This window comes from Lissotriton helveticus, chromosome 5_1 (assembly GCF_964261635.1).
Source record: "Lissotriton helveticus chromosome 5_1, aLisHel1.1, whole genome shotgun sequence".
In the NCBI taxonomy this organism is placed as follows: domain Eukaryota; kingdom Metazoa; phylum Chordata; class Amphibia; order Caudata; family Salamandridae; genus Lissotriton; species Lissotriton helveticus.
The window spans coordinates 2134733515-2134747912 of record NC_136065.1 but is presented as its reverse complement, the minus strand read 5'-3'; the positions used below and the strand labels follow the sequence as shown (position 1 = coordinate 2134747912).

Below are 14398 nucleotides of genomic sequence, written 5' to 3'. Positions count from 1 at the left end.
AACAATTTTAGTGATATAATTGAAAGCTGCCTTCTGTTTAAGCCTTTGTGCTAATATTTTCCCCGTTTGTTCGTTTAGTTCGTAGCATTCCGTCTTATATTGCATATATTTGGACGCTACTTGATCGGCTAAATAGGAGTACGCTACTGCACGTACAGTAGTTAACTCACGTTGAGCATCTTCAATGCCCTGACCAGTTTTTATATTAGCAGCAAGTTTTAGCTCTGCCTTCATCACATTTTCTAATTCTTGTTGGAATTTACTCCGTTTATTTTTCTGCTGAAAATTGGAGTAGCTTAAAGTTTCTCCTCTGATTATAGACTTAAATGTATCCCAGACAATTGGAATAGAAGCAGTGTCGTTATTGCATAAAAAGAAATCATTGATAATTTTAGCCATGTGTTGAAGATAAGCATCATCCAACAACAAGTTCCTTTGAAATAACCATCTGTTTTTGAAGCCAATATTTTGGGAAGGTAATTGTATTTCCAAAATTACGGGGTTATGATCTGAAATAAGCTGTGGCATGATATCAGTTGGCTATACTGCTAAGCATTGCTTTTTATATACCGGAGTCTCCCGTCTCGACGTCGGGGAATGATTCAGGTATGTGAATCTATGAAAGCTCCTATACTGGAGTAACATTTACACTTCTGCAAGACGCTCCAGAGCTTAGATTGGCATGGTTGATGAAAACATGGTGACAGGCTCTGCTATCAGGCGGGACTAAACTGTCTTTATACAAATGGGATACCCATAGTATAAAACCCAGTAGCTGCCCCTTACAGCCTCCAGCTGCAGCGTTTGCGATTGGCTACGATGGGAGACTTATACCCTGATGATCAATTTATCATGCTACAGACCACCAAGAATGAATTCCACTGTACGTCACTTGACATATTCCTCTACGGCTATGTGCCATATGTAGGGAGATGCACGGTAAATTTCCTCTCCCACCGCCCTGGATCCATATGTTGGACTAGTTCCTGGCGTCCCCCCCTTCACCAAGAAATCAATCACCCGCTTAGACTACACTATGTAAGACAAGACCCGCTGGGGCGAGAGCTGTGTGGCAGATAGATCTAGACCCCTCACCTCTGGAGGAATAATGGAGCTGTTGACTTGCTATCACCAAGTGTAGCGACTACGGATGATGCAGATTAAAATCCTCCATAAAATGTACCATACTCCTACATCATTGTACGAAAGGGCCCTCAAGTGTGATGTGACTCTGATGAGGCCCACTTTATACATCTGGAATGGTTGTGCCCAACAGTGGCAGGGTATTGGTCATTGGCATTTGACACAATTGATGATGACACCGATTACCGATCTCTGCAGTACGCACTCACTGCTGGGACATGTTAAAGACAAAGCAAACACAAGGCGACATCCTGGATGGGTTGCGATACGACAACTCATGGCCCTATTGCTCCTCTTAGCAAAGCGTAGAGTGGCAATAGGCTAGAGCCGAAGACCTTCTCCAGAGATGGAATGTTGGATATGAGACATTCTATACCGTCAAGAACAACTAGATGAATACTGGGCCTGATGCCCTTCAAATCCTGACCCAAGAGTGTCTGGTGTCCCCCTACCACCTACCGAGCTCTGCGAATGGAGGGAAGCCTCCGTTAGCTGGAAAAGATGCAGGAGAGAATGTCTGCCCAACCCATTCACAGTAATCAAGAACACTTCATTAAATGCATGCTTGTCCGGTCATGCCTTTGATTATGTAATGTTACATATGTGTGACCACAACACCCATGGGATGTGGTGTGCCACTGTGCACTTGTGGGCTGCTATGAGACATCCAAAGAATATTGGGACAATTGTACGAATTACCTCGCTGTGATGACTAATTACATTGCAGATCTACACTGTTCTCTGCATTAGCCTGTGATGTACAGCTAATTTCATGCCTTCTGTGTTGCTTTGTTTGATAAAACTCAATTAAAAAAAAATGTAGACGCCCAAAATCACTCAAGTACACATGAAGACTCATGTGAGATCCCTGTTAGATTGTGAGAAGGACACTAACCTGCTGCTGGTCGATGCCCTCTGCTGCTTTCGTGATCCCGTCCAAGCACTTGCCAATGATTGGAATCACCTGGCGATCGATCTCGGCATACGTCTTTATGGATTCTCCAATCCTCACTATCCTCTTCTCCTCCATCTCTTGCAGTTTCTGAAACATGAGAAAGCAAGTAACCAAGTCAACTCGCTCACTGAATACTACTTGGTATCTTGAGTAAATATTGTTAATTCACCTTATTTAACTAAATATGCACTTCTATTTCCAAACCCACAGTAAACACAATGCTTGGGGAAGAGGGCCCTCTTAGCTCACTCAGGCTGATTCATGTAACCCTTCAGCGTCGAACCAGTCCTTCAAGACTGGTAAATACACATCTTGCTAATACTCTGATGTAAAATTCCCAGTCCTCAAGAAGCCGACTCCTAACCATGATAACCCCCAATTACCACCCATTTTGCTCCATACCCCAAATCTACCAATCACTGCTGACCCGGTCATTCCATAACTACCACTCAGCAGCCTTTACTACTACTCCACACCACTGGTAACCCCGACTACTCTTCAAGAACAGCCCATCAATTCTCTAAAACACTACTAACCCTAACTCCTTTCAAGAATAAACCACAATCCTTCTATCACGTCTCTAAATCACTGTTAGCCTAACTCCCTTCAAGAATAAACTACTATCCTTCTATCACTTATCTAAATCACTGTTAACCCTAACTCCCTTCAAGAATAAACCACTATCCTTCTATCACTCCTCTAAATCACTGTTAACCCTAACTCCCTTCAAGAATAAACTACTATCCTTCCACCACTTCTCTAAATCACTGTTAACCCTAACTCCCTTCAAGAATAAACCACTATCCTTCTATCACTCCTCTAAATCACTGTTAACCCTAACTCCCTTCAAGAATGAACCACTATACTTCCACCACTTATCTAAATCACTGTTAACCCTAACTCCCTTCAAGAAGAAACCACTATCCTTCCACCACTTCTCTAAATCACTGTTAACCCTAACTCCCTTCAAGAATAAACTACTATCCTTCTATCACTTCTCTAAATCAGTGTGACCCTAACTCCCTTCAAGAATAAACTACTATCCTTCTATCACTTCTCTAAATCACTGTTAGCCTAACTCCCTTCAAGAATGAACCACTATCCTTCTATCACTCCTCTAAATAACTGTTAACCCTAACTCCCAGCAAGAATGAACCACTATACTTCCATCACTTCTCTAAATCACTGTTAACCCTAACTCCCTTCAAGAATAAACCACTATCCTTCCACCACTTATCTAAATCACTGTTAACCCTAACTCCCTTCAAGAATAAACCACTATCCTTCTATCACTCCTCTAAATCACTGTTAACCCTAACTCCCTTCAAGAATGAACCACTATACTTCCACCACTTATCTAAATCACTGTTAACCCTAACTCCCTTCAAGAAGAAACCACTATCCTTCCACCACTCATCTAAATCACTGTTAACCCTAACTCCCTTCAAGAATAAACTACTATCCTTCCACCACTTCTCTGAATCACTGTTAACCCTAACTCCCTTCATGAATAAACCACTATCCTTCCACCACTTCTCTAAATCACTGTTAACCCCAACTCCCTTCAAGAATAAACCACTACCCTTCTATCACTCCTCTAAATCACTGTTAACCCTAACTCCCTTCAAGAAGAAACCACTATCCTTCCACCACTCATCTAAATCACTGTTAACCCTAACTCCCTTCAAGAATGAACCACTATACTTCCACCACTTCTCTAAATCACTGTTAACCCTAACTCCCTTCAAGAATAAACTACTATCCTTCTATCACTTCTCTAAATCAGTGTGACCCTAACTCCCTTCAAGAATAAACTACTATCCTTCTATCACTTCTCTAAATCACTGTTAGCCTAACTCCCTTCAAGAATGAACCACTATCCTTCTATCACTCCTCTAAATAACTGTTAACCCTAACTCCCAGCAAGAATGAACCACTATACTTCCATCACTTCTCTAAATCACTGTTAACCCTAACTCCCTTCAAGAATAAACCACTATCCTTCCACCACTTATCTAAATCACTGTTAACCCTAACTCCCTTCAAGAATAAACCACTATCCTTCTATCACTCCTCTAAATCACTGTTAACCCTAACTCCCTTCAAGAATGAACCACTATACTTCCACCACTTATCTAAATCACTGTTAACCCTAACTCCCTTCAAGAAGAAACCACTATCCTTCCACCACTCATCTAAATCACTGTTAACCCTAACTCCCTTCAAGAATAAACTACTATCCTTCCACCACTTCTCTGAATCACTGTTAACCCTAACTCCCTTCATGAATAAACCACTATCCTTCCACCACTTCTCTAAATCACTGTTAACCCCAACTCCCTTCAAGAATAAACCACTACCCTTCTATCACTCCTCTAAATCACTGTTAACCCTAACTCCCTTCAAGAATAAACTACTATCCTTCCACCACTTCTCTAAATCTCTGTTAACCCTAACTCCCTTCAAGAATAAACCACTATCCTTCTATCACTTATCTAAATCACTGTTAACCCTAACTCCCTTCAAGAATAAACCACTATCCTTCTATCACTCCTCTAAATCACTGTTAACCCTAACTCCCTTCAAGAATAAACTACTATCCTTCTATCACTTCTCTAAATCACTGTTAGCCTAACTCCCTTCAAGAATAAACCACTATCCTTCCACCACTTATCTAAATCACTGTTAACCCCAACTCCCTTCAAGAATAAACCACTATCCTTCTATCACTTCTCTAAATCACTGTTAACCCTAACTCCCTTCAAGAGTAAACCACTATCCTTCTATCACTCCTCTAAATCACTGTTAACCCTAACTCCCTTCAAGAATGAACCACTATACTTCCACCACTTATCTAAATCACTGTTAACCCTAACTCGCTTCAAGAATAAACTACTATCCTTCCACCACTTCTCTGAATCACTGTTAACCCTAACTCCCTTCAAGAATAAACTACTATCCTTCCACCACTTCTCTAAATCACTGTTAACCCTAACTCCTTTCAAGAATAAACCACTATCCTTCTATCACTTCTCTAAATCACTGTTAGCCTAACTCCCTTCAAGAATAAACCACTATCCTTCTATCACTCCTCTAAATCACTGTTAACCCTAACTCCCTTCGAGAATAAAACACTATCCTTCTATCACTTCTCTAAATCACTGTTAACCCTAACTCCCTTCAAGAGTAAACCACTATCCTTCTATCACTTCTCTAAATCACTGTTAACCCTAACTCCCTTCAAGAATAAACTACTATCCTTCCACCACTTCTCTGAATCACTGTTAACCCTAACTCCCTTCAAGAGTAAACCACTATCCTTCTATCACTTCTCTAAATCACTGTTAACCCTAACTCCCTTCAAGAATAAACTACTATCCTTCCACCACTTCTCTGAATCACTGTTAACCCTAACTCCCTTCAAGAATGAACCACTATACTTCCACCACTTATCTAAATCACTGTTAACCCTAACTCCTTTCAAGAATAAACCACTATCCTTCTATCACTTCTCTAAATCACTGTTAGCCTAACTCCCTTCAAGAATAAACCACTATCCTTCTATCACTTATCTAAATCACTGTTAACCCTAACTCCCTTCAAGAATAAACTACTATCCTTCTATCACTTCTCTAAATAAATGTTAACCCTAACTCCCTTCAAGAATAAACCACTATCCTTCTATCACTTCTCTAAATCACTGTTAACCCTAACTCCCTTCAAGAATAAACTACTATCCTTCTATCACTTCTCTAAATCACTGTTAACCCTAACTCCCTTCAAGAATGAACCACTATACTTCTACCACTTATCTAAATCACTGTTAACCCTAACTCCCTTCAAGAATAAACTACTATCCTTCCACCACTTCTCTGAATCACTGTTAACCCTAACTCCCTTCAAGAATAAACTACTACCCTTCAACGACTTCTCTTAATCACTGCTAACCCTAACTCCCTTCAAGAATAAACTACTACCCTTCAACGACTTCTCTTAATCACTGCTAACCCTAACTCCCTTCAAGAATAAACTACTATCCTTCTATCACTTCTCTAAATCACTGTTAACCCTAACTCCCTTCAAGAATAAACTACTATCCTTCCACCACTTCTCTAAATCACTGCTAACCCTAACTCCCTTCAAGAATAAACTACAATCCTTCTACCACTTCTCTAAATCACTGTTAACCTTAGTCCCTTCAAGAGTAAACCACTATCCTTCTATCACTTCTCTAAATCACTGTTAACCCTAACTCCCTTCAAGAATAAACTACTATCCTTCTATCACTTCTCTAAATCAGTGTGACCCTAACTCCCTTCAAGAATAAACTACTATCCTTCTATCACTTCTCTAAATCACTGTTAGCCTAACTCCCTTCAAGAATGAACCACTATCCTTCTATCACTTCTCTAAATCACTGTTAACCCTAACTCCCTTCAAGAATGAACCACTATACTTCTACCACTTATCTAAATCACTGTTAACCCTAACTCCCTTCAAGAATAAACTACTATCCTTCCACCACTTCTCTGAATCACTGTTAACCCTAACTCCCTTCAAGAATAAACTACTACCCTTCAACGACTTCTCTTAATCACTGCTAACCCTAACTCCCTTCAAGAATAAACTACTACCCTTCAACGACTTCTCTTAATCACTGCTAACCCTAACTCCCTTCAAGAATAAACTACTATCCTTCTATCACTTCTCTAAATCACTGTTAACCCTAACTCCCTTCAAGAATAAACTACTATCCTTCCACCACTTCTCTAAATCACTGCTAACCCTAACTCCCTTCAAGAATAAACTACAATCCTTCTACCACTTCTCTAAATCACTGTTAACCTTAGTCCCTTCAAGAGTAAACCACTATCCTTCTATCACTTCTCTAAATCACTGTTAACCCTAACTCCCTTCAAGAATAAACTACTATCCTTCTATCACTTCTCTAAATCAGTGTGACCCTAACTCCCTTCAAGAATAAACTACTATCCTTCTATCACTTCTCTAAATCACTGTTAGCCTAACTCCCTTCAAGAATGAACCACTATCCTTCTATCACTCCTCTAAATCACTGTTAACCCTAACTCCCAGCAAGAATGAACCACTATACTTCCATCACTTCTCTAAATCACTGTTAACCCTAACTCCCTTCAAGAATAAACCACTATCCTTCCACCACTTATCTAAATCACTGTTAACCCTAACTCCCTTCAAGAATAAACCACTATCCTTCTATCACTCCTCTAAATCACTGTTAACCCTAACTCCCTTCAAGAATGAACCACTATACTTCCACCACTTATCTAAATCACTGTTAACCCTAACTCCCTTCAAGAAGAAACCACTATCCTTCCACCACTCATCTAAATCACTGTTAACCCTAACTCCCTTCAAGAATAAACTACTATCCTTCCACCACTTCTCTGAATCACTGTTAACCCTAACTCCCTTCATGAATAAACCACTATCCTTCCACCACTTCTCTAAATCACTGTTAACCCCAACTCCCTTCAAGAATAAACTACTACCCTTCAACGACTTCTCTTAATCACTGCTAACCCTAACTCCCTTCAAGAATAAACTACTATCCTTCCACCACTTCTCTGAATCACTGTTAACCCTAACTCCCTTCATGAATAAACCACTATCCTTCCACCACTTCTCTAAATCACTGTTAACCCCAACTCCCTTCAAGAATAAACTACTACCCTTCAACGACTTCTCTTAATCACTGCTAACCCTAACTCCCTTCAAGAATAAACTACTATCCTTCTATCACTCCTCTAAATCACTGTTAACCCTAACTCCCTTCAAGAATAAACTACTATCCTTCTATCACTTCTCTAAATCACTGTTAACCCTAACTCCCTTCAAGAATAAACTACTATCCTTCTATCACTTCTCTAAATCACTGTTAACCCTAACTCCCTTCAAGAATAAACTACTATCCTTCTATCACTTCTCTAAATCACTGTTAACCCTAACTCCCTTCAAGAATGAACCACTATACTTCCACCACTTATCTAAATCACTGTTAACCCTAACTCCCTTCAAGAAGAAACCACTATCCTTCCACCACTTATCTAAATCACTGTTAACCCTAACTCCCTTCAAGAATAAACCACTATCCTTCTATCACTCCTCTAAATCACTGTTAACCCTAACTCCCTTCAAGAATAAACTACTATCCTTCCACCACTTCTCTGAATCACTGTTAACCCTAACTCCCTTCATGAATAAACCACTATCCTTCCACCACTTCTCTAAATCACTGTTAACCCTAACTCCCTTCAAGAATAAACCACTATCCTTCTATCACTCCTCTAAATCACTGTTAACCCTAACTCCCTTCAAGAATAAACTACTATCCTTCCACCACTTCTCTGAATCACTGTTAACCCTAACTCCCTTCAAGAATAAACCACCATCCTTCTATCACTTCTCTAAATGACTGTTAACCCTAACTCCCTTCAAGAATGAACCACTATACTTCCACCACTTCTCTAAATCACTGTTAACCTTACTCCCTTCAAGAGTAAACCACTATCCTTCCACCACTTATCTAAATCACTGTTAACCCTAACTCCCTTCATGAATAAACCACTATCCTTCTATCACTTCTCTAAATCACTGTTAACCCTAACTCCCTTCAAGAATAAACTACTATCCTTATATCACTTCTCTAAATCACTGTTAACCCTAACTCCCTTCAAGAATAAACTACTATCCTTCTATCACTTCTCTAAATCACTGTTAACCCTAACTCCCTTCAAGAATGAACCACTATACTTCCACCACATATCTAAATCACTGTTAACCCTAAGTCCCTTCAGGAAGAAACCTCTATCCTTCGACGACTTATCTAAATCACTGTTAACCTTAACTCACTTCGAGAATAAACCACTATCCTTCTATCACTCCTCTAAATCACTGTTAACCCTAACTCCCTTCAAGAATAAACCACTATCCTTCTATCACTCCTCTAAATCACTGTTAACCCTAACTCCCTTCAAGAATAAACTACTATCCTTCCACCACTTCTCTGAATCACTGTTAACCCTAACTCCCTTCATGAATAAACCACTATCCTTCCACCACTTCTCTAAATCACTGTTAACCCTAACTCCCTTCAAGAATAAACCACTATCCTTCTATCACTCCTCTAAATCACTGTTAACCCTAACTCCCTTCAAGAATAAACTACTACCCTTCAACGACTTCTCTTAATCACTGATAACCCTAACTCACTTCAAGAATAAATCACTATCCTTCCACCACTTCTCTAAATCACTGTTAACCCTAACTCCCTTCAAGAATAAACCACTATCCTTCTATTACTTTTTAAAATCCCGGTTAACCCTAAATCACTTCAAGATTAAATCACTATCCTTCCACCACTTCTCTAAATCACTGTTAACCCTAACTCTCTTCAAGAATAAACCACTATCCTATCACTTTTCTAAATCACTGTTAAACATCAATCAATCAATCAATCAATCATGCCATTTGTATAGCGCACTACTCACCCGGGAGGGTCTCAAGGCGCTTAACTCCCTTCAGTAGGGCGCTGAGCTCGGCATGCTTCCAGCTCTCCGGGAAGGTGGCGGTGTTGAAAGAGGTGTTGATGATGTTCCGGAGTTGGGGTGCGATGGTGGAGTCGGCCTTGTTGAAGACGTGGTGGGGGCAGGGGTCGGACGGAGATCCGGAGTGGATGGTGTTCATCGTGCGGGCTGTGTCTTCGGTGGTCACCGTGGTCCGGGTGATGGTGGGGGGCGTTGGTTCTACGGTTGGGTGCGTGGATGGTGCGCCGAAGCTGTTGTGGATGTCGGTGATCTTACGGTGGAAGAACGAGGCGAGAGAGTCGCAGAGATCTTGTGAAGGAGTGATGTCGTTGTTGCCGGTGCTGGGGTTGGAGAACTCCTTGACGATGCTGAAGAGTTCCTTGCTGTCGTGGGCGTTGTTGTCCAGTCGTTCCTTCAGTGATGTTTTCTTGGTGGTGCGGATAAGCTGGTGGTGCTTGCGGGTGGCTTGTTTGAGGGCGGTCATGTTGTCTGTGGTCTGGTCGAGGAGGCAGGCCTTCTCGAGGGAGCGGCAGTTCTTCTTAGAGTCCTTGAGTTCGTCGGTGAACCAGGAGGCTTTCTTGCTTCTGGGTCTGCTGGGAGGGTTCTTCAATGGTGCGAGGTCGTCGGCGCAGGCGGTCAGCCACTGCGTGAAGTTGCGGGCTGCTTCGTTGGGGTCCGTAGTGCTGGCGGGAGGGTTCTGGCTGAGGTGAGGCGGTGAGCTGCTCGGCGGTGATCTTGCTCCCGCTCCGGCGAGGAACCTGTTGCGGGTGGTGGTGGGTCGTGGTTCTTCTGAAGCTGAAGTGGACGCAGCTGTGGTCGGTCCAGTGAAGTCCGGCGGAGTGGCTGAAGGTGATGTGCTTGCTGGATGAGAAGACGGGATCAAGCGTGTGGCCGGCGTAGTGGGTGGGGGTGTTGACCAGTTGCTTGAGTCCGAGGTTGGCGAGGTTGTCCAGCAGGGCGGCGGTGTTGCGGTCCTTGTTGTTCTCCAGGCGGAAGTTGAGGTCCCCTAGGAGGATGTAGTCAGCGGAGGGGAGGGCGTGCGGGCTGATGAAGTCCGTGATGTCTTCGCTGAATTGTGTGCGTGGTCCCGGGGGTCTGTAGACGAGGGTGCCTCTGAGGGTCGTCTTGGGGTCAGTGTGTATCTGGAAGTGAAGGTGTTCGGCGGCGTTGAAGGTGTCGTCGGAGTTGGTCGTGATGCGGATGGTGTTCTTGTGTACGATGGCGATGCCTCCTCTAGTCTGGTTGACGCGGTCCCTCCGGGTGATCTTGTATCCGTCTGGGATGGCGATGGCGATGTCGGGTGCAGAGGAGGCGTTCATCCAGGTTTCTGTGAGGAAGGCGACGTCTGGTGAAGTTGTGTCGAGCAGGTTCCAAAGTTCGATGGCGTGTCTGTGGACGGAGCGGGTGTTGAGCAGGATGCACTTGAGGTGGCTGATCTTGGTGCTCGGCTTGGTGGGTGCGGTGCCGGTCCGGTGGCAGGTGAACTTGCAGGCTTGGCAGGTGAAGGGTCCTTGGGTGCGTCTCGGGGTGGCTCGGTGGCAGGCTCTGTTACGGTCGGGGTTGAGTGCGATGAGGGTGGCGACGTCGTAGGTCCGTCGTGTGGGCTGGCATCGTCGGGGGCCAGGGGTCCTGGCGCTGGGCGCGGACGGGCTTACCTTTGGCGCGCCTTCGGCGCACAATCGGCGCGCCCGCTGCGCGTCAATGAGTGGGCGTCATAAGTAAGGAGCCGGGAGGGCGGGTCAGCTGGGTGGCGGGAGCGGGGCGGGGAATGGGCGGCGGGGGGCGGGGCCGCAGGGAGGCAGCGGCGGGAAAGTGAGTGCGAGCGGCCGGTTCTGCGGTGGCTGGGTCGCTCGGGAGGCAGTCGGCGTCAGCGGGAGCAGGAGGGGGCGACCAGGCCAAGGACAGGCGCAGTGGTCACTGTAGAAGGCTGTCCGCGGTCCCCTTAAGTAAGGAGCCGGGAGGGCGGGTCAGCTGGGTGGCGGGAGCGAGGTGGCGAATGGGCGGCGGGGCTGCAGGGAGGCAGTGGCGGGAAAGTGAGTGCGAGCGGCCGGCTCAGCGGTGGCTGGGTCGCTCGGGAGGCAGTTGGCGTCCGCGGGAGCAGGAGGGGGCGACCAGGCCTAGGACAGGCGCAGTGGTCACTCCAGTCCGTCCCTGCAGCCAAGCATCATCCATGCACACAGCCAGCCAAGCACAAGTCCACGTACACTGCCAGCCAAGCGCCACTCGACCCAAACCACCACGCAAGGACCAATCTACACACACCGTCATCAAGCGTGAGTCCACCCACACAATTAGTCAAGTGCAGGTCCACATACCCCACCAGCAAAATCCCAGCCAAAGGTCAGTACATGCAGACTGTCAGCCAAACTCCAGTTTACACACACACAAACTCTCCCTGGTTTCTAGTGGTTTTCTACCCCCGCTTGGGTGCAGAGGAGACTAAAAATATAATTAAAACAGCCGAAATGTGTGCCTAAAAAAAAGGGAGCAACCCTTGCCTATAGGGCTTCTCACTGGCATGCCCATAAACATATTCCTGGTTCCTAGTGGTCTTTCTGCCCCCCCCCCCGGGGGGGCTAATAAGGGTCTATTGCCCCAATCTGCCTTCTGGGGTGGGGGTGGATTAGCATGCCCATTCTCAACAGCCCCCAACCCTATGTATAAAAAAAATCCCTGGTGGCTAGTGGGCTTTCTGCCCCCCCTGGGGGCAGATCAGGGACTATTGCCCCCATCTGCCTCCTAGGAGGGGCAGAAAGACTGTGGAATTAGGCGGGTGGGGGCATTGGCATGCCCATCTCTGGCAGACCCCACCCTAAAATGTAATGAAAAAAACAAAATATGTGGTGGCTAGTGTGCTTTCTGCCCCGAGGGGTGGGGGCAGAAAGACTGAATATGGCAGAAATTATTTGAGGGGGGAGCAGTGGGTGGATACCTACTTGGGGATCACCCTTCTGGGGCGATCCCCAAGCAGAGATCCACAGGAGATTCTCCCCTTTTCAATGATACCTCACCTGTCTTTCTAAGTGCACGGAGGGCAGAGAAACCAAGTTAACATCCTCGGGAACTGGGGAAGCTCTTCAAATGCCATGGCACTGGAGATCCCTCTGGTGCGGGCACCAGAGGGATTCCCAGGGCCATGGTGTCGGAAGCGTGGAATCCATCCGACGCACATGAGCACTTTTGCATTAGACTGCTCCCGCATGTCTGACGCATGGAAAGGGTTAAAAAAATCTCAGCCGGAAGATGCGGAGTAAGAACCAAGTTATTTATCCAGTTGTAGTATCTTTTATAGATTCACATGCTTGAATCATTCCCCCTCATCAAAGTGGGAGTCCACAGTACTAAAATAAAGCAGAAAAAAACATATACTAAGAAAGCGAATGCGAACTGTGACCAAAGTCGAGACTTAGATCAGAAGACGCAGAAGAGCTGGGGACACAAGGAACCACCCGAGTTAAGTACCCAGGAACCCCAGGGAGGCTGTGTGCACAGGCAGAGAGGATGCAGATGACTGGCACAACGGCGAGACCAGGAGCAGCAGGAGTCTTCCTTGATGCAGTCTCGGTTCCGGCCGAAGTCCAAGGTGCCTAGACGGTCGAAGTTGAAGTGGTTTTGGGTTTGAATCTCGTCTCACAACGACTCTGAAGAGCCACCCACAGGTAAGCCCTTAATTACACAAGAGAGAGGGTTAGGACGAATAAAGGGTCCCTCTCAGAGGAGGGGCTGGACAGAGGGGAGGATCCTCCCATGTCTTTTTTCCAGTCTCGCACCAGAGCGTGAGCCAAGAACTCCCTGAACGGGTTCCAACTGGAGTATGCAAGGAGGGCACCAAATATGCCCTTCAAAGCAGTCTGGTGGCGCTGGGAAGTGCCCCCAACCTAGCACAATACACTAAGTACTGTCTGGGAGGTGATCACACCTCCCTGTGACATGAAACCTTTTGTTCTACGTTCCCCTGCTCCAGCTCAGCAGCAGGAGGGCAGAATAGTATCTGGGGTTGGCATCAGCACTAGCTTGCTGACAGACCCTGGAAGGCTGTTACCGGGAGCACTGGGGACTTCCCAGAGGAGCCCCCCGGTGCATGGAATCATACCTCCAAAACTAATAACAGTGTTGGGGTATGATTCCAACATGTTTGATACCAAATATGCCAAGGTTCGGCACATCCAATATATAGTTAGCCATCGAGTAATGGCGCATGGCCACTCTATGTATAAAAATGGCTGACAGCACTTACAAAGCCTGGAGAATCGACTCTGGGGTTTGTTGTGGGTGTCCTGCTAATGCAGGGAACACGCACACTTATAACCTAGCACCCTGCCTTCAGGATTGAAAGGCCTACCTTAGGGGTGACTTAGGTTTTAAGTGCAGTGACCTCAGATATAAGAAAACGTATATCTGTCGTAAGTGGTGCTAACACTTACTTAAACAGTCTGCAATGGCAGGCCTGTAGTCACAGTTTGAATGGACTCTCATGGGTGGCACAATACATGCTGCAGCCCATGGGAGACCCCTGGTTACCTATGGCCTGGGTATCTTAGTACCATATACTAGGGGCATGGAAGGGTACACCAGTACCCAATTGGGAAGGTACCAAAGTACTTACACAGTCCAATTTGGGGAGAACGCACAGTGACTGGGGTCCTGGTTAGCAGGATCCCAGCAGACTAGTCAGAAAACATAATGCCATCAGCAAAACGTGGGTTGACCATGAAAGGAGATCCTACTTTCCTGC

At 45.3% G+C, this 14398-nt stretch overlaps 1 protein-coding gene across 17 annotated transcripts in view; it reads right to left on the bottom strand.

The window, feature by feature from the left end:
• The window catches only part of FNBP1 (formin binding protein 1), an 878539-nt gene that overhangs the window by 250701 nt on the left and 613440 nt on the right, over nt 1–14398 (bottom strand). For all 17 annotated transcript variants that reach the window (XM_078646220.1, XM_078646221.1, XM_078646222.1 and 14 more), the window contains one exon: nt 2039–2185. In XM_078646220.1, coding sequence (XP_078502346.1) covers nt 2039–2185 — 147 coding nt within the window. The remainder of the gene's footprint in view (nt 1–2038; nt 2186–14398) is intronic.